General features: G+C 42.9%; 1 protein-coding gene across 1 annotated transcript in view; it reads right to left on the bottom strand.

The window, feature by feature from the left end:
* Positions 1–3,318, bottom strand: part of VAPA (VAMP associated protein A) — a 32,483-nt gene extending 29,165 nt beyond the window's left edge. Inside the window, exon 1 of the mRNA XM_030471026.1 lies at positions 2,715–3,318. Coding sequence (XP_030326886.1) covers positions 2,715–2,790 — 76 coding nt within the window. The 5' untranslated portion in view covers positions 2,791–3,318. The remainder of the gene's footprint in view (positions 1–2,714) is intronic.
* Between the last annotated feature and the right edge of the window lie 21,182 nt (positions 3,319–24,500).

Below are 24,500 nucleotides of genomic sequence, written 5' to 3'. Positions count from 1 at the left end.
CCCCCTGAAATGGAATAAAATTCAGAACAAATGTATTACAGACCTTGGTTTTGCTAATCAAGTGAAGCAGATTAAAAAAAAATTACATGAGGCAATGACAAATTTAAAGCCTTGTTAACAGCTCCTTAAGACAAGTCCTATATACTTTTTAACCTAAATAATTCTTTACATGAGGGCATACCAACACATTTTACTGTCACTGTTACCCTAAAGGTCAGCACATCCTGAGGCAAGAAAACCAACAAAATTATTTGTCCAATTTAGATAATTAGACTTAAACTTGATCTCTGTTATACACACACCAGCAGTATTACATTGTCCCAATAAAAAAAATCCTGAACAATCAGCTGCACTGAAAAAAATTACTTTTTCCTACACTAAATTACACTTATTCTGAGTAATACGTTCTCTTACTAACCAATTACTTTTTAAAAGATAACACTCAGAATCCCCTCCTGCTAATACTGTATTCTTCAATGCAGTATTTTAGAACTGAATTAGTTCGTGCCCACGAACCTTTTTAAATACCTCAGAATAATAAGCAGTTAAAAAATATTTATTGAGAGTGCACTCGATCCTCTTCCAATAGATAGCTCTTTCTATAGTATATTACTGTAATAACATAGTAATAGACAGTGCTTTCCATGGAATATTAAGACTGCAGTCTCGTTATGTTTCAGATTTTGGTTTTGCTCAGTCTGCTTTATAGGAATTTTGCTAATACATGCATTAGCCTGAAACCAGAGTTTATACCTAAAGAATACACATTTCATGCTTTAAGTACATAAACACGCAGCACAATAAAGATCATTGACTGACAATGGCTTCATACCGACAGAATTTCTAATCTAGTATTTATTCTGTATTCCCTGTATCATCACTTCGCTTCATATCACACACACATGGCTTCCAGCTTAAGACAGTTCAACGCTTGAAAGCTCTGAATTAGACATAGTAGCTTTTTAATTTAAATTTTCCATTTTCCTCCAACCTGTTCTTGCAGTAAGAATGCAGTGTATTGCAATCTGAGTGCAGCCAGACCTGGCAGCATTTTCAAACACAAAACAGAAGGTTTTGTGAAAAAGGTAAGTTCCTTACTGAAAAAGGTAAGTTCCAGCTATGACTCTGTCTATGAATGTGCAATTTAAAAACTGAAGCTATCAAGAAATTAGTATGTGTGAACAGACAGATTCTGGGGTTTAACTGATTTGATGGATCAATGATGCAAGTATAGTTTGTTAAAAGACTGTCTAAAAGCCAGACCAGCAAAAGGTATTTTGGGAGACTAGTGTTCTCCTCTAACATAAACATTAATTTGTTCTAGTTGTCCATTTAAAGATTTTTTTTACACCATCAAGAATTCCACTCCGTCCCTCTAAAACAATGAAAGATAAGTCTGCTAAAAATGAAATAGAATAAAATGGAAACATTTATAAGATTAGGTAAGCACATGTGCTGCTAAGTTCGGATAACATTAACAGCTTAAAAAAAAAAATCTAATATTGCAGATTCTAAATCTGAAACGTTCCGAAATTTTTATCAGTGCCCCTACGGGTATAAAATATAACCACAGCATACTACTGAAAATGACTTATTCTAGCATGCTTGTGTTTCTGCCCTTACCTTTCAAGAATCACTCATCTTTGGAAGAACCTTCCTTTTCACAACTATCTATTTTATTAGCAGAGAAAAAGCCCCACATGGTAACAGCACTAACTGGGACCTATGTTGATAGAAACGTGTCATGCCAGTCACAGTTGTGCGCTCAGCATGTAATACCCAATACACAGAAACTTCTGAAATGCACGCATTCCCTTCCTTCGTTCCCAAGAAAGGAGCGAGCTGGCTGTTTACGTACCGAGAACCTGTCTGAAACATGACAACTTGGGGGAAAGGGCGGGGAGCCATTTACCAGGCCAGCGGGCCAGGCTGCACCGGGAGAGCGTGCGAGCGCCTGCACATCGGCCACTCGCACACCCTACAGTGATGGTGCAAAACCGCAGCAGCACCGGCGGGGACGCCGGCAGGGCAGGGCCGGGTTCTGACCAGTGCCCGCAGCCGGCCCGCAGGACGCGGAGGGGGAAACACCAGGCGTCAGGGTCGCCCCGTGAATCGTGTTTCCCTCACACACACCCCCCGCTCCCTGGCACGGCGGCAAGACTTCAACCGCCCGCCTCGGGGCCCCGCCGACCCTCTACAGCCAGAGGGACACCCCACGGAGAGCGACCGGCGGCCACGCAGACCCTCGCGGATCCAGAAAAGACATGAGAGTGATTCGCCCTCCCCGGACCCCGCTACTCCAGGGCCGGGCCTCCCGAGCGGAGCGGCGCCCGGCATGCGGGGGGACGCCCCGAGGCAGGGGGCGGACTGGCGCAGCGGCTGGGGCCGGAAGGGGGCGGCCGGCCCCCGAGCGCCGCGCCCGGCAGAGCGGGCGGCGGGCGGGCACCCGCGGGGGCCGCGGACACGCTCTCGAGTCCCCACGGGATCCCAAGATGGCGGCGGCCGAGCCCGTTCACCGGCTCGGCGGCGCCCCCCCACCCCCTGACGGACCCGAGCGGGCAGGGCCCGGCTCGGCGGCCCCGGGGAAGGAACGCGGCGCCTGGAGGCGGCCCAGCACCGAGGCGAAAGGGGACACCCCGCCGGGCTGGGTTGGGTTGGGTTGGGTTGGGCCGGGGCGTCCCGCCGCCCCCTCCCCGCGCCGGGCTCCCCCTCACCTTTGAATTTGAGGTCGGTGGGCGGATCGAGCACCAGGATCTGCTCGTGCTTCGCCAGCGACCCTGCGGCCGCCATCTCGCTCGCTCGCTCCGGCGGGAGGAGGAGTGGGGGGAGGGATGAGGAGGAGGAGGAGGAGGAGGAGGAGGAGGAGGAGGAGGAGGAGGAGGAGGAGAAGGAGGGCGGGAGGGGGAGGCCGGCCGGCGGCGGCGCCGCTCCCTCGCGGCAGGCAGTGTCTCGGCGCGGCTGCGGGCGCTGCCGGCGGGGCGCGGGCCGAAGGCGGGCGCTGCCGCTGTGCGCGCTCCTGCCGCCGCGAGCCCCGCTCGCCGCCCCGCCCGCGTGACTGGCTCAACGGCCGGCCGGCAACGCCACCCCTCCGCGGGCACGAGGGCGGCGGAGGCGGCGGGGCGCCCTTGCGCGCATGCGCCTCGCGCCCGGCGGCTCCCTCTGTTCCCCCCCCGCTTCCCTTCCGTTCCCGCGCCGGCGGTCGGAGGGAGACCCCGCGGCCCGGCCCTCAGAGCCAGCCGCCGAGGAGAAGCGGCACCCCGCCGGGTTCACACGCACACAGAGCCCGGGCAGAGGCGGCCGGAGCAGCACGCGTGCGCTGCCAATCGCCGGAAGGGAAAGGGCGCCGCCAGCTCGGGGCTCCCGGGGGCTACAGCGCCGCTGGGGGAACTACCACTCCCGGCGGGCCGCGCGGCAGGGCTCGGAGCCTGCCGGGAGCTGTAGTCCTTGAGCTGCGCCGAGGTGGGCGCCCTTCCGTCGGGCCTCAAGGGACTGTGGAGGTGGTATGGCCGGCCCTTCCCTCGTAGCTGGAGGAGGGAGGGCGGGCCCGGATGGTGGGTCCCTGAGGGATAGGTGGGAAAGGGGCAAATTGGGCAAATAATCTCAAACTCACCATGGGCACTGGTCGCTCTGGCTTGGGTTCACGCTTGAGGTGTTGGAGTCAGCTCCTGGCTGCTGTGAGGCACCTGCACCTGGGTGGCTGTGGCTCTGCCTAAAGTCACCTCTGTCACCCTGCCGGGCAGCAGCTGGACACTGAGGTGGATGGGCCTGGCTCACAAACAGGCCTGGAAAATGGCCAAAAACTCTCCTCAAGCAGGAAAGTTTCTGTTAGGTGAAGGGTTAGAATTGTTAACAGAGAGTTGATGCTGAGGGAGATTGAGCTCTTGCAAAACTTGAGCAAGAAGTTACAGTCGTTATTTATTAGTAGGCAGGAACATGGGGTATTTGCTGTCCTTCTCACTTGCACATTTTGTCAGACACAGCGTTTTCACAGTAGGCCTTTTCATTAAAGCCATCCTTTCAAGCAGATGGTGCATCTTAGGATATCTGAATACAGCAGTAACAAACAAACAAGAAAAAACAGACAGACAAACCCATCTGAGCCTTGATGATTCCTATGTCCTAAATCTACTCTGAAGACTCTGACTGTAACATATATAAACTTGTACTCATCCAAGGTTGGTGTACAGATGATGGAAATGAAGTCAGAAGAATTAACACACTTCTTTTTCTGCTCTTGCAGTCTGGTGTAGGTGTGCTAAGAACATGTATAGGAATACAATAACCCATTTGAAAAATACCTCCTGATAATAAATGCATTGAAATTACATAAATGCTTTACCTTCAAAATCAGCTCATCATGTGTGGATCACGTACTTTCTTTGGTAAACATCTCTATCTCAGCCCCAACCACGAAGGAGGGGTTTTGAGGCCATTCGGCAGGGGAGACCCTCTGGGTAATTCATGTTCAGGCTCTGCCTTGGCTCCACAGTGTCTTCACCCTCTGTTTCAGCTGCCTGCCTTTCCAGGCCTGCCACCATCATGCTTGCCTGTTTCAGCACTTTTCTCCATGCTTCTCTTGCCAACAGCAAATGACCATGTGACTTTTAATACTATTGCTGACTGAAGAAGAAATAAGTGCTGTAGAAAAGTACTTCAGAGCAGTTTTACCTGATTGGAATTGGCTTCAATAGGTGGAGGTACGTGGTATAGACGTAAAAATGTCACTAGAGGTCTGCAACTACTCTGGCTGCAGTTTGTCTGCTACAGACTTATTTTATGATGTGCATAAAACAGCATCTTAAATTACATCCTTTATTTACAGTGTAATATTTAAAATTATTGTCCGGTGGTCTGCTGGGCTTTGTTAGTAAAACCAGTGTTCCACTCTGTTTATACATTCTTATCCTTCGGATGTGGAAGATCAACTGGAAGATAGAGGGGTTTCTCCTGCCCTAGTGTATTTTTTTCTTCTTCTGTTAACATGGGCCCTTACTCTATTACATGCATTCTCCATTTCTGTTCATGAATCCACTGAAGATCAAGCCATGGTGTACACTTCTCAGAAATGGTAATTCAGCTCCAGAATTACTTGGTGATTGCATACCAGAAGAACTGGGTCTCAGCTTGCAAAGAATCAAGACATGGGGAACTGGTGCAAAATACTAAATGCTACAAGAGGCTCCGTCTTTTCTTCTTTTAATGGGGTTAAAAAGTAACAGTAAAGAGTACAAATTCAAGAGAAGCTTCCTCTGTGCAGATTTAGAAGACAGAAACACCTGTGATTTCTAATTCTCATATCATCTCGTGTAAGAAAATCTGAGGGGAACCAGAAATTAAGTTCTCTCCTTAATATGACAACAGGTCTTAGAGGTTTTGTTTGGCACAGCTGTGCAATAGATATTACTGACGTAAGGGGATGTGCACTGGTAGGGGAAGGACTAGGTTAATCCTTATCACCAGCATATGGAGAGGCAGTGAATGAAGGCTAGGGCACAGCCTCAAGCTGCAGCTCACAGAGGGAGTATCACAGCATCACTGAGGCTGGAGGGGACCCCAGGAGGGACGTAGTTCAATTTCCAACTCAAAGTAGGGTCAAAACTGAATACAGGCCGTGTCACTCAGGGCTTTGGCCTGTGGGGTCATAAAAACCTCCAAGGACAGAGATTTCACAGCCTCCTCGCACAGCCCAGCTCAGTTCTTGCCTGTCCAGCTTCAATCTGCTCATTTTGTGTTATAGTAATGGCAAAAAACATAAAACACTGAGTGGGTGGCTTAATGGTAATTATGTACGAACATGTTTTTTTAATGTAGGCTTTGTTGTTGTTTGAACACATTGAGAACCTTAATAATGCATTAATCTGTTTTGTTGCATTTAGTATCATTTCTGATCTAATGCTTCTATTTAATCCAGATTGATGGCATTTTTTATATTAAACAACACCTGTGCTGTTGATCAGCAGTATCTGGCAGCCTTCTCCGACATCTGATTCATTTTATTTTAACACCTCATAGCGCAGTTCAGGAATGAAATCTTGGATCTACTGCAGTCAGTAGAACTCCTCTCACTGATTTTGGTGAGATCATGATGTCGTTCCAGAAGTGTCTTTAGTGTATTCAGGACTGACTGCTTGCAAAAGGATAACATTTGCTTTATCTGAGCTCAACTTCTGTCTTGTTTGTTTGCAGATCTTCATGTTTGTCACATTGTGAATTCAGTATCATGTTATAGTATCTCAGTTGGGGTATGGTTTGACGTTTTTCAAAACTGTTTGCTATTATATATTGAATAAGTTCTCTCTCTACCTGAGAAGTAACAGAATAGATTCCATTTCATAATAGCATTTTTCACTGTATATTTTGCAGGTAGTTTATTCAGTCCCACCAATTCTGAACTTGAAAATGTTTTGCAGTGAAACAATATCATGACCTTCTTTGCAATTTTTTGCTATTATTAAGACTGTCAGAAAAAGCAACCACGTGCCTCATTACTTGTCATTTAATGGGAAAATTCTAGATTTCATGCAGTGAAGTATCTGTCTCATGCATCCCGCACTGCTAAGTCAGTGAATATTGTAAAATGCAAAGGTATAAAGGTAAGAGTATGTTTTAATTTCTCTTTAAAGAAATACGCAGCCTTTTGGTGCTGCTTCTGAAATACAGAATTGTTCATACAGCAGGCTCTAGTCATCATTTACTTGACTGCTAATGAGTTACATATATAATTTCAGGCTCACTTGTTATATTGTAAATCAAAGGTAAAACTGCAGTCCACACTATTATTGAATATTTATGGCATTGTTCAAATGTTGCCACAGATTGGAAAAGTAGATGAGTTGAATACCTTCAAGTTTGTTCATCTGTATTTCTTTGCTCACTGACATTATTATAAAAACATACAATGCCTGTTGAATATTCAAGTAGAGAGAAGCCAATAACACATAATGGGATTCTCATAAACAGCTATAGCATAAAATTTGTGTCCTTTTCCTATTTTGGACCCAGTTCTGTTCTGAACACAAAAATGCCCTAGACCATTAATTTTTGAACAAGGAACAAGACAAAAATGTCATCTTTTTGACATCAAATGAGATCAAAAATGTCAGCTTTTTGTTTAAAGTAGCATTTAAAGAACTGAATGATTCCTTGGCCAATTTCAGATGTGCTAAGCCATTAATCCTTTGGTAAAGGACAAAGTTATTAAGGAAATTAGTTTTTGAATAGTGTTTTCAAGAATTGATTCTTACAGGTCATATACATTTGTGAGGGATGTAATGAGGCAATTCAATATACAAAATATGAAACGTGTATATTGGTTGTTGTTTCCTGGTGTTGCATTTGTAAAAATGCACACACTCCTAAAAAGTAGCCCAAAATCAAATATGTGTAAGTAAGTGTACAAACATAAGTACGTAGTTGAAGCTCACCTCCAGAAGAGAAAAACTATCTTAAGTAACAGTCTTAACCTGAGAAGTAATTCTGCAGAACCAGCATCATGGTGCCCTGTGGTCATTGCATGTCTTTCTCAATCTGATATTCTGGCAAGCAACATCATGGTTTTTCTCAGTCTCAGTTTGGAGAACTTATCTGGCAACAGGTATTCAAATCTCCCCTTTCATTTGCTTTGTTAATACACATAGCAGCTCTGCAATACTAGCTTTGCCCTCAGCATCTCCTGAGCGGTCCCAGGAAGCCCTCCAATTGTATTGTTAAATTAGGCCTAGGTTCAGTTCTAATGAGTCACAAAGTAAATAGGAGCAAATAATGTCATATCAATGTGTGAAAGACAAGTATTGTACTCAGACTGTGCGTGGCACGTGAAGTGCTTTCCCTCTACTGAGCACTGAGAAGACCTGCACTGAAATGCTGCATCCAGTTTTGGGCACTATCCTTCAGGAAAGACGTGCAATAATTGAAGGGAGTCCAAAATAGAGGACCTGTAATGACTAAGATCCAGAAAACAGATTGAAACATGAGAACAGATAGAAATACCGAGGTTGTTTAGTCTAAGGAAGACAAGATTGACTCACGTGTTTGGTCTTCAAATACATTAAAAGCTGTTGCAAGGAGAAAGAAAATAGTCTGCTCTTGTTTGCTTTGAATAGGACAGGAAGTAATGGGTGTAGATCAGGGCAAGAACTGATTTAGAGCAGATATGAAGAACTTTTTAAGAGTAAGGATAATTAACAAAAGAGATTGCCTGAAAGTGCAATCCATGGAGTCCCAGTCACTGACCTTTAAGAACAGGTTAGGCATCTGTTGGGGGATATAAATTTACCTGATCTTGCCTTGAGATGTGACCTCTGAAGTCCCTTCCAGCCCTATGGGTCTATCACTGTGTAAATTCCAGCATGCTCAAAGATTAAACTTATCATCCACAGTGGAAATGTCCATTCCCCAAGGTCTGAGCTAAAGTCCATTAAAATCAGGGGGAATTTTTCCAGTTGCTTGAATAAGCATTGGATCAGGCCCTAATTGAGTGTGTAATTTGGAGCTGTGCATGGAATTTGGTCCACAATTCTGTTAATGGTATTTGCAAATGAGAAGAATCCAGCTCCTTTTCCCAGGGTACATTAGTTTGCAAAGGTTCCAAGAGCAAGTAAACATACACTGAAGAAGCAGTGCTAGATTTTTCTTACAAAATTGAGTAGAATTGACTGAATACAGACACAAGGAAAAGATCTCGGGGGGAAAATTAGCAACTTTTCTCAAGGAAGAACATTTCAGACAGCTATTTTTTACATCAATTAGGCAGGGCCAGACAGAAAGAGACAGTGAAAACTATGTTAACAACACTTTAAAAATAAATAGGTATTGCGGACGTGAGAAAGAAATGTTTGTCTCTGCTGAAAGACCAAATTAGCTGAGAGTCTGAAAATGGGCAAAGCAGAAGAAGGGGAAACATGGAGAAACTCAAATTGGCAGTGCATTCAGTCAGTTGTACAGTGACTGATGAGAAATATCCGTTCCCCCATAGTCAGTTACCAAATAACATAAAGATTTTCCTCCACTCTGAATGATCAATTAAATCACAAGCACTTATGCCAGCTAAAGCTCTGCCTCTGCAATTGCACATCTATGCAATCCAGAGGAATACCAATATGCATAAAGTTAAGATTTTGCAGATTTGCAGAATCACATCTCCTGTGGGCATCCACAGCCGCTCTGCTTTCATGAGTTGTGTGCATCTCCTGGAAATTCTTTGTTACCCTTGTCTTGTGGCAGGAAAGAGGCAAGAGCTCAAAATGCTCCCCTAACAGGTGCAGGAAGCTAAGGTTACTAATGTGGGGCTAATACACGTGAAAGATCTTTGCTCTTGATTAATTCATTATCTCTAGGAGTAAAGACACAAGGTTTCTAGAATCATCTCCCCACTCTGGTCTGCTTGTTGCAGACATGTTCTGTGCACACAAGCTTGAACATCCTACCTGAGAGATCATTTATGAAATGTTTATTTACTTTGGATTTGGGTGAGAAAAAAAGAAAGAAGTCTGCATAACATTATTGATGAAATCTTTGACTGCCAAATACTGAATTATTTATAGCTCGTTGTACAAATGATACCCACGAGGACCTGTTAGATTGTGATATGCAGTTGATACACTGGATGAAAACAGGGTTCTGTCTTTCAGACTTTGTTCTGGTACTTTGGTGGGTCACCTTAAAACAGGTATGAACCCTTTGCAGAGGCAAAGCTGGAAAACCTGACAGCATTTTTGAAGCTGCAGAAAGCCCCATGTAGCAAAAGATGCTTTGACCTCAATTACCCCATGTGAGACCTTTCCACTCCCATGTGCACCCATCGGCCAGTGATCCATCACATTGTACGCAATTCCCTGATGCTCCCGCTCCCTGTGGGTAACCCAGACCCTTCTGCCTTTCAGCAGATCCTACCTACAGTATGGGCACTGCAACCCTCTTCATGGCTCTCCACCTACAACCATGAATATTCACCATTTTCCTCCCACAGCACCAAGCACTAACAGGGAAGGTTAGGAAAGCATACCTACTCACCCACTACTTTGGTCCTGTGCCTACCTACATGTTGCAGATAAAAATGTAAATAAATTTTTCTCTCTTAAATTCATCAAGTTAAATAGTTAAATGGTTGTAAATATTTTGTGAGCATGCTTTTTAATAGAGGTGTAAATTGTGCAATCACTACTTTCACTCCACAGGATTCCTGGCTTCAATTCTGCTTTGCAGAGGAAAACACTTTCAGTGCATTGAGGCCATTCTGCTCCCACTCCATCACCCCATGACTACTTATGTCTTATTTTGCTGTTTGGTTGGGGGTTTTTTGCCTTCCTTTCTCCTAATCCACATTGTTCCTGCCTCTGTCTTCCTGCTGGCTAGCATACAGATAGGCTAGCAAACTTCCTCTGCTTTCACCTTCAAATCATCGAATCATAGAATAGTTTGGGTTGGAAAGGACCTTAAGATCATCTAGTTCCAACCCCCTTGCCATGGGCAGAGACACCACATGCTAAACCATGTCACACAAGACTCCATCCAGCCTGGCCTTGAACACTGCCAAAGATGGACCATCCACAACTTCCTGGGCAACCCATTCCAGTGCCTCACCACCCTCACTGTAAAGAACTTCTTCCTTATATCTAACCTAAACTTCCCCTGTTTAAGTTTGAAGCCATTACCCCTTGTCCTAGCACTACAGTCCCTCATGAAGAGTCCCTCCCCAGCATCCTTGTAGGCCCCCTTCAGATACTGGCAGGCTGCTGTGAGGTCACCACGCAGCTTCTCTTCTCCAGGCTGAACAGCCCCAACTTTCAGAATTTTGCAGGGCTGTGGGGGCTCCATCACCGCCGTGTCATAGTGCCACCACCCACCAACGCGGCATCATAGTGCTCTGGGGCAGTATAAGGCAGCATCCTCCCGTGTCCCACTGCCAAAGTGCCCGGCTTTGCTACCAGCACAGAGCTGGCAGCCTGAAGGCACCCGAGAGGAATTCCTAGAGGCACCAGTGGAATTACTTGGAGGGGGCTGAAGGCGGAACACTTGAAGCTGCACAAAGCTGCTGGAGGTTCTCTGCTGCAATTCCAGCTCCTGGGGATGCCACACTCATAGCTCATTGGATGGATGGAAATCCTGCTACAGTCTCTGGGGAGCTTGCCATCCTCATCTTCTGGGGAGATAGTGGCAGTTGTCATAAGAAATAGGATGCACAGATGGCCCAGTGCCCTCTCCCAGTGCTTTGGAGCTCCACTGCCAGGCACAGGAAGGATTCTTGCCCCCAGGGTTGATCAGCCCAGCGGCATTTTGCTATTCTTGGAAGCCCCTGAGATGGCTCCAGGCGGAGGCAGAAAAGGCAGTGCCAGTGCCCCCTTAGAGGCATAACCAGCCTGTGGACCAGGAGCAGGTCTTGCTCACGTGCTCAGGGAGTAGCCGATCGCCAGCGCTGGGGTCAGGAAGGAATTTTCCCCCGGGGCAGATTGGCACTGGTCCCCGGGGGTTTTTTGCCTTCCTCTGAGCACTGAGCATGACCACTTGTCAGGGCTCCTGGGTCCATTCTGGCTTGGTTATCGCCTGGCGCTCATGCACCACGATGTGGCCCCTCGTGTCCTGCAGCTGGGGGAGGAAGGCTTTTTTCCCCCAGGGTGGACTGGCAAGTGTTCCCGGGGTTTTTTGCCTCCTCCGCAGCCGAGCACAGCCCCTCCATGGGGCTCCTTTGGGCTATTGTGGCCTAAAGGCAGCTGCTCGTGCTCCACGCAGCTGGCCCTCATGCCCTGTATCTGGGGGGAGGCAGCCTTCTGGACTCCCAGTGTGGCCCCAGCGTGGCCCCGGGACTTGCTGCTGTCCTCTGTAGCATTGAGCACCCCCCCTTGTCAGGTCTTCCCTGGCCCATTCTGGCTGGGTTCTTGCACTGCTCTTGCACCGCCACGGCACTGCTCCTGCCCTCGCTTTTCCTTTGTCAGGCTGCAAGAGATGTTTTTTCAAGCTAAACTGAAGGATGCGTCAGCCTGCTGCTGGCTACGCATGTGCATCGTGTTAGTGCTCGTGGGCATCAGCTCTGAAACAGATTGAGAAAAAGAAAACATAATCTAAACTAAACTAAACTAAACTAAACTAAAATTGACTAAACTAAACTAAGCTAAGCTAAACTAAATTAAACTAAAATAAGGTAAAATAACTTTATTTATAAATAAATAAAATACTCTTTCCACCTGTAACCTTTCTGATTTGTGTCTTTGAAAGTGCTTTTGGTGCTGACCTTGGCGTTTCAGGTAATAATGGTCTCACCATTATACAACTCATTGTGACTGAAGGGAATGGAATAGAATGTAATGGAATAGAATGGAATAGAACAGAAGAGAATGGAATGGAACAAAATAGAACAGAACAGCTATGGTACATTATGCATATAGAAATGAGTCAGGTGGTTTTTTCTTCTTCTTTGTTGCTAGCATGAGAAAAAGCAATTTAATAGAAATAAGTAGCAATTTAACAGAAAACAAGAGCCAGCCACTGCAAACCTGGAATGTGTTTTTTTTCCTGTGCCTGGCCATTCCTTGCATGTTTTCATTCCCCAAGTAAGGCAAATAATAGAAATGAGGAAATCGGGAATATATAGTGGAACAGAGAGTAGTTTCTATTCATTCACCACTCTCCCTTTCTGGGCCAGCACCACAGGCTTCAGAGAGTCCCACCACAGCCAGATAGTGGATAGTATCTCCTCCACATTGAGACTCATCCTGTTTTTAAATCCTGGCTTAATCTTTAAGATCTGAAGCACCATGTTAAATACCCTTATGTCGTTATGTTCTCTTTGTTTGTTCATTTGCAGCAATTTTGTTGTCATTTGCAAAGTTATCAGCAAAGAGTTTATATTTTCTTCCAGATCACTGATATAGACATCAGTGATCTAGAAGCCTTTGAAGCCATTAAATAACCCATTAGAAGAGAGTAGAAACATGTTGATGTAGCTGCTAATTGGTTTGCAAAGCATTTGATATACGTAAATTGATTTTGTATAGTACTGGGGCTTTTTTACGAGACTGTCGTGCAGGGCTACACCAAATGACTTAAAATAATCCATGTGTATAAAGTCAGTACTTAAGCAACTGTGTTTTGCTTGACTACACCCATTTTCCATAAAAAATATATTGATTAACATTGCGTAAGCTACTACCTATTTGTTTCCCATATTTGCCTTTATTAGTATTTTGCCCAGGGTCTATGTAATGCTTGTGGTTATCCGAACCCATTACATTTATTCTTTACATTGTGCCACATTCACTTTTTGCCAGGTATCTGATATTTCTCCTGTGCACCAGTATTTGTTCAGAATGAATATGAATGACTCCAAAAGTATCTCCACCAATTTTTGTCATACTCTTGGGAGCATTCAACCCTGAAGACTTAATTGAGTGCGATTGAAGGGATTAAGTGCGCCCTCAGCAAGTTTGCCAACGACACCAAGCTGTGTGGATCGGTTGATACGCTGGAGGGAAGGGATGCCATCCAGAGGGACCTTGACACACTTGTGAGGTGGGCCGATGCCAACCTTATGAAGTTTAACCAAGCCAAGTGCAAGGTCCTACACCTGGGTCGGGGCAACCCCAGGCACTGCTACAGGCTGGGCAGAGAAGAGATTCAGAGCAGCCCTGCAGAAAAGGACTTGGGGGTGTTGGTTGATGAGAAGCTTAACATGAGCCAGCAGTGTGCGCTCGCAGCCCAGAAAGCCAACCGTATCCTGGGCTGCATCAAAAGAAGCGTGACCAGCAGGTCAAAGGAGGTGACCCTGCCCCTCTACTCTGCTCTTGTGAGACCTCACTTGGAGTACTGCATACAGTTCTGGTGTCCTCAACATAAAAAGGACATGGAGCTGTTGGAGTGAGTCTAGAGGAGGGCCACGAGGATGATAAGGGGGCTGGAGCACCTCCCGTATGAAGACAGGCTGAGAGAGTTGGGGCTGTTCAGCCTGGAGAAGAGAAGGCTGCGTGGAGACCTCATAGCAGCCTTCCAGTATCTGAAGGGTTCCTACAAGGGTGCTGGGGAGGGACTCTTCCTTAGGGACTGTAGTGGTAGGACAAGGGGTAATGGCTTCAAACTTGAACAGGGGAAGTTTAGATTAGATATAAGGAAGAAGTTCTTTACAGTGAGGGTGGTGAAGCACTGGAATGGGTTGCCCAGGGAGGTTGTGGATGCTCCATCCCTGGCAGTGTTCAAGGTCAGGTTGGACAGAGCCTTGGGCAGCATGGTTTAGTGCGAGGTGTCCCTGCCCGTGTCAGGGGGGTTGGAACTAGATGATCTTAAGGTCCTTTCCAACCCTAACTATTCTATGATTCTATGATTCTATGAAATGTGTTTTGCTTTCACTGATGAACATTCTCTCACACATACAGTGAAAGTGAAAGTATTTCATATCACTTCAGTATTATAACAGAAAGAAGCCAGCTTTTCAAAGTAGCTTAGTGAAAACTGTGCTTTCTTATCCAGAAGATAGTCCCCAGGTGAATTCAGTCTCACTCATATCAAAGGCAAAAAATAAATCATTGCATTTTGCTCTAGTTAGCTATTCAGAGACAATACAATTGTGACAGAAACAGTTGAGCTGGATTTTGGCTTATACATCAGTAACAAAACTTTCAACTAAGTTAAAATAGTGGATGTTCAATCTTAGGGGTGGCTAAGCTAAAAAGATCACTCTTTAGGCAGTTTTCACATTCTAAGTTCATTTTCCAAGTCTGGCACGTTATCTTCAGCAAATCTTGGGAGGCTTAATCTGGATAACTTTGATGGATGGCAATGCAAGGAACTGCATCATTACGTTATTACTGTCACATTTTAAATCTGAGAATTATCTTCCTCAAAAACTGTCATGCATTTGGAAAGCTTATGTATTCCAGTGACATCACACCTGGTGTTTATTCACTTTTTTTTTTCCCCTTTATATTTATTGAAAAGTGAAATGAGGTTTTAAATCTTATGCTTGTCTCTTAGAGAGTGAACTGGATAGAGGTTTCTAAATTACTCATTTGGGCCACTGACTCAATTTTAACAAACTTCAGTAACAGCTCATTACAAAAGACTTAGGATGGGAGGGCTTCTGACCACATTATGGCTGGCCCAACTTACAATTGTTTCAGCCTGAATAAGATGGATGAATTCATCCTTAAATGCAAGCAGAAGTGATTCATTTGATGGGATGACCATAGCAATGTCTATCAATTACCTGACTACTTTTCTAGAAACTAGAACTGCAGAGTTTGCCCAAGATGAGCTTAAATAGACTTGCACATTTGCAGGTTTTACTGTTATTGATGCTTTTGTGTGTATTGAGTAGCTAATTAAATGCAACATTTTCCTTCATTGTGTCATCAGCAGATACCAGATGACATCATAAAGAAATGAAATATTTGCAGTTGCCTCCCAGGAAAACTTAGAAACGCACAAAGCCAGCCATGAAGCTCATCTCTGTATGAGACAATACAGAGGCCAGTTCTAATGGAAGTGATGGAGTTGCCATGGAGGCCTAACAGAGGAGGTAATTCAACATACACTGAGGCAAGCTCAGGCCTCAAGGTCTCAAATGCCTGACTGAAAATTGGCCTTATTCAGTGGTCTCATAGGAGGATGGTGTAGAAGAATCCATCTGGATTCTTCTGGCTTCTATCCAGAGAGGATGGATACATAAATTGGAGGCATTTACTTTGGTGTGAGAAGGGTAACAAGTTAGTCTGTCACAATCGGTCAAAATTTCACTCTCCACAGACCAGCTCTGAGTACAAAAGACGTAGGTAAATGACAACTATGACATTATAGTAATGGCTCTGTTTAGAATTGCAGGCAACTGCAAAATTTGATAAGAGAAATTTTCCAACACATAATCATGCATATTTTATGACATGGTTGTGTATAAAATCAGATAGGCCACCTAGCTTGAAACACGGCTTGCTTACATTTCCAGTGTGATCTGAAGGTACCAAAAGAAAATCACAAGTTCCTGAACTCTAATTTCCTGCCTTGGCTGACTGGCTTAAAATATACATTGGAATTATCTAGCATCCAGATTTTGTTATGGCTTGGAGCTCCCACTAAATGGAAGGGAAAATTCCAGTGCTGGTTGAAAATGACAGGGATTATGTCTTTCCTCAATCATCTTGGGGGAATGGGGCCTTCTTATGGGAATTCTGGCACCATTTCACCAAAAAAGCTAGCTTTGTTCAAAAGCAGACCTGTCAGAAGGCAGCATCAATAACTTCAGGCTCCCCTGCACTACCAGAGACATGGGCTGAGTCATCTTGCCAAATAACTAAGTAACTGCTTTCTCAAGAGCTTTGAAACCGTAGCTCCCAGACATCCTCACCTCGCTGTCACTGATGTGATGTGAAACAGGCTTCTCAGATGAAGCCTCTCCTTCTAATCTGGTAGTTGCTTCAGGCCCTGTAATTTTTTTAACCGTGTCCATCACACAAGTAAGGGTGCAATTTTCTGCCATGGTATGCATCTTTCACTGGTGTCTGATTTGCAGCGAGATGAGGCAAGGTGTCTGAAAGACATGCCTGCTGACAGTGATGACTTGGTGACTCAAGTCTTGTGGATTTTTTAAGGCATCAATTTCCTCCTGGGAAAAATAAAATAAAAATCCCTCCATTTTATCTTTCAGTGATGGATGTTGTGTTATTGTAAAGCCTTTATGCTCCCAGCAGCAAGTACTTAAGTACATAAAACATGCTGCGGTTAAATCAAAGCTACTTGGATACATTTATCTCCACCTCATCCTTTCTTCCTTAGGCTTCTTGGGAACAATTTGCCCCTTTTGTGCACAATCATTCCAAGACATCATTCAGCCAGAGTCAGGCTTCATGAAAAGCTAAACCATGCAGGCAGGGTGACTACATAAGTGCACTGGAATGTATTAGCCAAAGCCCTTTGTCCAGTGCTCCAACTCAGTAACTGATGTGTCATGGACTATGTGAAGGGCCATCATATTTTATTCAGTGGACTTTGTGCTATGTAAATTCAGGCATACCCACAGGTAAAGATATGGTATCATTTTTTAGAGGTGGAGTCTAGGCACCTGATGCACTCTTAATCTTGTGTTTGTTTATGCTTATTTATTACCTAGGGTTCTCAAGTAACAATGGTGTTGATGTGCTGTGCTATGAAATGCATGTATGTGCACACTTTGACCATTTATAAAGTGACATCCTTTTTACACCATGTTCAAACTTCCTATTTCAGGCATCACTTTTGTTCCTTCTCTATCACTTTGATGGGGTTGTGACCCACCATGAAGAGTACCTTCCAGGGTAGAACATCATAATTTTGTTTGTCCTTTCTTTTTATGTCCAAACATTATTTTCCTTTTTCAGAATTCTGTGATTAATGTAACATTCTGGCTTTTTTTCTCATTTCAAGAAACCTATTTCCCCTCCAGAAATTCACCTCCTAAAAAAATGAAAAACAAACAAACCAACCAGGCTGTGGTGAAATAAAAAAGGGCAAAAAGCATTTCCTTTTCTGGTATCTCAGTCATGAGGAGAGTTTTATCTTTTGAGAGCCCTTTCCTAGATCATTACAAGCTCATATTTCCAGCACATCTCAAAAGCTTTCTTTGTAGTCAAAACTGCCAAGAAACTGAGTCACCTCCATTAGAAACATCAGCAGCAAATAAGACTTCCGTCCCTTCTTACTGAGACTATGGGAAAACCATTCCAGTGTTAAAGGCTGTGCTGTGGGAGGAGAGCTGGTTAGGTGCCAGGAGGCGGTTCAGGTTGCTACCTTGAAAGCAAATTTTCCCTGAGAACCAGGAATGACCTACAGAGTGAGATATAACTTGGAGGACAAGTGGTATTTCTGAAGGGAATGGTGCCAGGAAAGCTATTTAATTCTCATTTGGATTCCTGATGGTCTCAAGAAATAGCATGGAAAACTTAAGTCTTTATTCTGAACATCATTTCTGAGGACTCTTTATTAGATTCCTACTACACATTTTATGCTTTTTTGGTAAATATCTACAGTGCAAAATTGTCCCATGTGATGAGTGATGAACACTGACAATAACTTGGATATTGGTAGTGTTTCTAGGTTTGCTGATGGCTTGATTTTTTGCAGAGCTAGAATATTGGAAAAGGATTTTGAAATGCACTCCTGTCATCCAGGTTGCATCCATTCTCTTTCTTGCTAAACCTCTGTGAAAACTCCTGATATATATTTGTCAGCGGAGCAGCCAGATTGACTCTTTGAAGATGACAAGAAGCTGGGATTTCTTTTATAAGGTGCTTAACCTACATTTCAACCCTATTAAACAAGCAAAGAGAAACTGTTACTATCCTCTTACTCGTTTTTTATTTATTTTAAGTCAGTAACAGCAATGCTATCGCTTGTGCCCCAAGTCATGTTATATTGACAAAGAGGAAGGAACGCAATGTTCATTTTCCTCAAGGGCATCTCTTAGACATGTAAGCTGACTTCCTTATTGATTGGTGCTTGTCAATATGTAATCAGAAACGTAGGGATTGTCTCTCTCTTAGTCTGCAACAGATCGTTTCCCCAGAGTACTCTACTTGCTATAGGACAATAGGGATTTAGTTAGGTATTTATTTTAGTTTTTAAAGGCGTATTTTACTGTCATGGAGGGTGAAGGAATGGCACTGACTAGGTAAAATAAATGTTCCTTAAATGGAATTTGGGGGAAATGCATTTTTGTTTTCTAAAATTCCCGGAGTGTGGCAATCAGAAAGGTTGAGTGTTTCATCATAAGTAAGGTGTGTCTCAAACTAATTTTGATGGTGATGAGAAAGATAAAGCTCAGGCTCTCAGGCAGGTTTTGAGAAAACAAGGTAAATACTGTTCAAAGAAAGCGTCTTTTTTTCTTTTAAAGAAAAAAGTAAAAAAAAACAAAAAACCAGAAAAAAATTTCAGGGAGTTTCAGGGATCAAAATTTTTTCTGGCTGGAGTAGTTTAACAGCCAGAAAAAAGAAATCCTTTCCAAGCTGATAAATGTTTAATACTTAACCAGAAACCTCAAAATTCTCTTCCACCCTTGTGCTAGACTTTTCTGCACTGAATAATAACATCTTATTAGAAACTTGTTAATTGGTGTTATACTAAATGCAAGTTAGTACAGGTCTCTTACACTTCAAGATCTGCCAGTGTCCTATCTTGAAGTTTTCACAACTGTGTTACAAAACAATTTCAGTAACACTTCTACACCGTATCTATTCAAAACACAATGATTATGAACGCTAGTATCATGAGCCTGTCCTCCTATTCCTACAAAATACACAGCAGTGGTAAGTGATAATGCAAACAAGTGTGCATCAAGACCCATTTGGTAGTATCAGAAATAGTCATTTTGCAGTAAGGACTCTTCTTAATCGAAAGAGAAGAAACCCATCTGAAATAGATTTTTCGTATATGAAAATGCCGCATTATGCTATTACTTATTCCTTCCCATCTTAACCTGCTAAACGCAGTCAACCATTGATTTTACAGTTTCTAGTGAAAAGTCTTACTTTTGGACAGGGAGAGAGCATTTCTATCAAACAAAAAGTAGATGTAATCAAAAGTGGATCTTAGTTTTGATCAAGAACTCCATTGTACATGAATGTATCCTGTCGTTGACACCAAGTCCTTAGAGAGTAACCTATTAACGGAGGCATTTGTACAAATACTTTTAGCTAATCTGTCCTCCCATGAGTGTTTTAATGCTTTTAAGAAAATTACCCTGTAGCCTTGCGTAAAACATTGAGAGGAAGAAAGATAATAATCCTGCATCTTACTGTTTTCCTTTCAGGCAAGGGAGGGATTTCACAAACCTGGTAGTAGCCTAAGCACTTTTGCAGATTAGCTGAGGGGGTGGAGGTATGAAGTGGGTAGACGACTTCATCAGCTTTGCTGTCCTGAGTTCAGAACAGTGCTCTGGAAATCACAGCAGGATCTGCTCTTTGCAGAAAGACTGAAGCTGCAGTCGTGATGATTTTGAAGGCCAAAATGTCAAATACCTTTCCTTAAGAAGCCTGAGACACAACCCTCTATCTTCAGAAGGAAAGCAGAGGAGGTTCTTTTTTCAGCCAATTGTACAGCTCCCCTCTCATTGCTAAATTAACTCTGAACTGACCTAAAGCACTACAAGAACATGCTTCTAAGCCATGTAAAACATCCCATTGACAATGCGAGGACTGATCCATCAAGGGGCACAAAACTTTCCACACTGAAAGGAAAAACAGTATTCACTTCTGATTTTCTAACACACTGGTAATAGTTAAAAGGGGCTTACTTAGGCTTCCCTTAAATTAAATACATCACCTTTTACAGTTTACAGTTATGTACCTGGGATCATTTTTGTTTATGCATAGCTGGAGAGAAGATACATAATTTTTTCAATGTGATTATGAATGCTTTAGAGCAGGGAACAGTATCTTCAAGCAGTTACTGAACTCACAACCTATGTAATTCCTTTTGAAATACTGGTTTCTCCTTACATAGAGAAATGGTGTTCTGTTATTTAAGTTACTGTGCGTCTTGTGTATGGGTGTGCATTGAATTTATCATGGTGGTTAGAAAAGCCTTACTCCAAAACCCTGGTTGTCCTTAAAAAAAACCAAATGAAACAAAACAAAACAACACCCCCCCCCCCAAAAAAAACCACCCTCAAAACAAAACAAACAAACAAAAACCAAACACCAACCCTTTATTCATAGTTCTCATAGCTGTGATAACTACTTTGAAAATATGAGCCAGAGAGTCAAAAAACTCTGGTGAGTTCAAAGACCTCTTGAAACAATAGCACTAAGGGGTATGAAATACTGCATACTTCTTAAGGGAGTGTTAATCCTTAATTCTTAACTCCTAAACATAAGTTTAAGGGATATAAAGTAGGAGGGAAAATTAAATGTACCACAAAAATAAAAACATACTGTCGTGATTTATCCCTATTTGACAGTTAAGCCCCACACAGCCATATTTTGCCCCAGGGTGAAAGCGAGACAAAGATGGGCATAAAGACAGTTTAATAGGTAAAGCAAAAGCCATGTATGCAAGCAAAGCAAACCAAGGAATTCATTCACCACTTCCCATGGTCAGGCAGGCATTTAGCCATCTCCCAGAAAGCAGGGCTCCATCGCACATAACACTACACCATCACTTTGAATGCCCCCCCCTGCTTCTTCTTCTTCCAGCTTTATATGCTGAGCATGATGTCATAAAGCATGGAATATCCCTTTGGTCAGTTGGGTTCAGCTGTCCCATCTGTGCCCCCTCCCAGCTTCCTGTGCACCCCCAGCCTACTCGCTAGTGGGATGGTGAGAGAAGCAGAAAAGGCCTTGGCTCTGTGTAAGCACTGCTCAGCAACAACGAAAACATCCCTGTGTTATCATCACTGTTTCCAGCACAAATCCAAAACATAGCCCCGTACTAGCTACTATGAAGAAAATTAACTCTACCCCAACCAAAACCAGCAAACATACAAGAGTGTAGTATGAGCCATACTAGTCATGGTTGCTATTCAAAGCAAGTGATAACAGTAAACCCACTTTCTACTGACAGCTGCTATTTTAACTTCTCAAGCTGATACTGATACTCAGGTACCTCTCTTCTAACGGATAAATCAAATAACTTCACAAAGGGATTTTCAGATAATCTTTTTCTGGTTTATAAAAGTTCACCTGCACTGCAGGATCCCCCAGGAACACACTGAGTTTCTGCTAAAAGGCCAGCCACACACGCTTCAAGCAGCATTTAAATCCCACGTAAGCCATCCACAGACTGCAGACAGCCCTTTTCCAAAAGCAAATGATGTGAAAAATTGGACCTATTTTGTTCTGCTTTATTGAAACCAGAGCCATCCCAAAATCAGAGGTATTTAAAACATTTATTAGCATTAATCATTGGAGGTTAAATAAAACACAAAACCCCTACATTTTAGGGCAAAAAAATATTATTAGGTATGATACAATTAATATGTAAAACAGAAGGTAAAGTATTAAGATTGCAGCATCCCATACATGAAGCAACTGGGTCCAGCCCAGTCAAAGCCCTTATATAAACAAAACAGAGGAAGAGTACTTAGCAGGTGATTTTAAACTGACTCTGGTTTAAATAATTAATGGTAGCATAGTAAAATATATCATCATTGTACTGAAAAAGTCTGATTATAGTCAGAATGCTTGAGTATCTACTACACACTTATTACCACATGCCATGAAGCATTAGTGAAGACAAGGGATGACAGGTAACTTTTTTAGGTGTTGATACAGACCCATATTACATCATAACACTTTAGAGACACCTGCTGTACCATGAACAAAAATAATCAATTCTTTCTCCCTTTTTATTTTTTTTAATGGGGTGTCACTTTATTACTTCTGAGTCACAATTCTTGAATAATAATGGCATTTTTAAGATGTCGCAGTCTGCAAGATAGTTCTTCTGTAATATGCCATTTTCATGCATAAGAATGACAAGTCAACAACTGTACCTATGTGCATCTCCATCTTCTTGCTACCTTTGATCCATCACTTTAAGTTCATAAAGGCGAAATGACCATTAAAAAAAAAATGTACTTACAGAATACAATGTGCAGTACATGAGAACCAGACATAGTGAAAAAACACTACATGTCAGCATAACAATATAAAACTGTACTTATATACACACACATATATGCAGAGCATATGTGAAAACTAGTTCCTTCTTAATCTTGTTTTTAAACTAGTTCATGACAAGCCAGAAAAGCAAGTCACCCACAACTGGACACAGTCTTGAGTCATGGTGCAAACAGGCTCCACCAAATACCCTTGGCAGTGCAGCCCGTGCCTCAGTCCTGCTGCCAGTTCTCTAGAGAAAACCAATTTTGGACAAATCCAGCACCAGCTGGCCAACATAGAACTGCAGTGTTGTTATTCTTAGTGCTCCTGTACAGTACTTTAGGTTTTCACCAGCCATTAACTACCAAAAGGAATTCCAGTTGCTGCTGAAACTGTTGACTCCAAGTTTGAGGTTTTTTTGTATGTCATTCTTCTGACTGTTTATGAAGGGTGTTGGTACTTTCCAAACAACACAGGTAACAAAAGGAAGCAAAAATCGTCAATTTTACATTTGAAAATCGCAATTTTTAAAACAAACCATTCCCCCATTTGAAGAGGCACGTTAAAGCTGCAGAGGCAACATCATTGTCAAAGCTGAGCCTTGTCTTCAAAGAAAACGTGAGCCGTTCTGCACAGCTCAGTGGCCTGTTATTTTTTCACCTGTGATTTGAGAGTTCTTTACTGAAGGTCACCATAACCCAAATCTCAAGAACTTACACAATCAGAATCCTTACCCATTGAAATCTTTTCCTTGACTAAAAGCAGAATAAGGTGATTTAGATTTGGCCCACCAAATTCAGAAACATCTTTGAGCCAGCATTTGAATTTTAAAAACTGCTGGAGATCCATTGCAAGAACCTTCAATTTTAAACTGTCTCAAAATATAACTCATAAACCTGTTCTGATTCACATACAGCTCAATGGCAGCTGTGAGAGCTGGTTGTTCAGGACAATATCCCATATAGATCAGCATCAACTGCCAGTTCCAGCATAAGTTAGAGTATACAAGGTACTTGCAGAATTGTCTTACAAAGCTTTCAGGCATCTCAAGCAGGGTTTAATGAGTTTTGAGATGTCACATTAAAAATAAAAAAAAAGAAATATGCCACAAAGATTTATGAAAGCTTAAAAATGAGTTATGCAGAACTACTATACGCTGAACTCAAATTTATGACACCTTTAAAAATGGAGGTTTGATCTCACCTTGTTTTCTTGGTAACAGGTCTAGCCTTTTACTGGATTTTATTTAGGAAGAACCAGATCTCTTGCAGCATTGGGTCTTAGATCCCATAAACTACATGATTCTGTGATGTTGATAAGCTTGAGATTTCTTCAGGGCTGAAGGCCAGGTTGAACTCTCCCTCCACAGCCAGGTGAAAGACCAGGCACCCCTGGCAGACCTGCTTGTACTAGGATGGGATAAAATGTTTCCTAAAGGAGCTGTCTCTCTCCCCAGCTACCAAAATGACGATTGCTGAATTTTCACTTGCATAACCCTGGATTATCTGTGAAACAGTTGCTGCACTGAAGCAGCAACATGGGTCATTTATCATTACAGGTGACAGCTGAAAGCTTACCTGAAATACCCTTTCTCATGGTAGCTGTCTGAGTCTGTGTTTTATCCAAGAGCCTATTTTCAAGTACAAGTGCTTTCAGGAGTCCAAAATATAGAAGAAATGGATTATATGTAAGAAAACAATGCAGTTAAATTCTTAGATAAAATCAAGTTGGACATTTCCCATCTATAACTACTTCAAGCCCTCTAAAGACAAAGAAACATTCCCGTTGATTTCATCTGGCTCTCCTTCAAGCCCTAATAATTAGTGCCATTTTATCAAAGCAATCTTACAACCAAGCAATAAGGTCTGGTTTTATGTATAAACACAGAAACCCAGCTCTAGCCTGCCTGTTTGTGATTTATTGTGGAAAGCTGTTTTTCCCTTGTATTTG

The sequence above is a fragment of the Strigops habroptila genome, chromosome 1, assembly GCF_004027225.2.
Source record: "Strigops habroptila isolate Jane chromosome 1, bStrHab1.2.pri, whole genome shotgun sequence".
In the NCBI taxonomy this organism is placed as follows: Eukaryota; Metazoa; Chordata; class Aves; order Psittaciformes; family Psittacidae; genus Strigops; species Strigops habroptila.
This window is presented reverse-complemented; position numbering and strand designations above follow the sequence as displayed.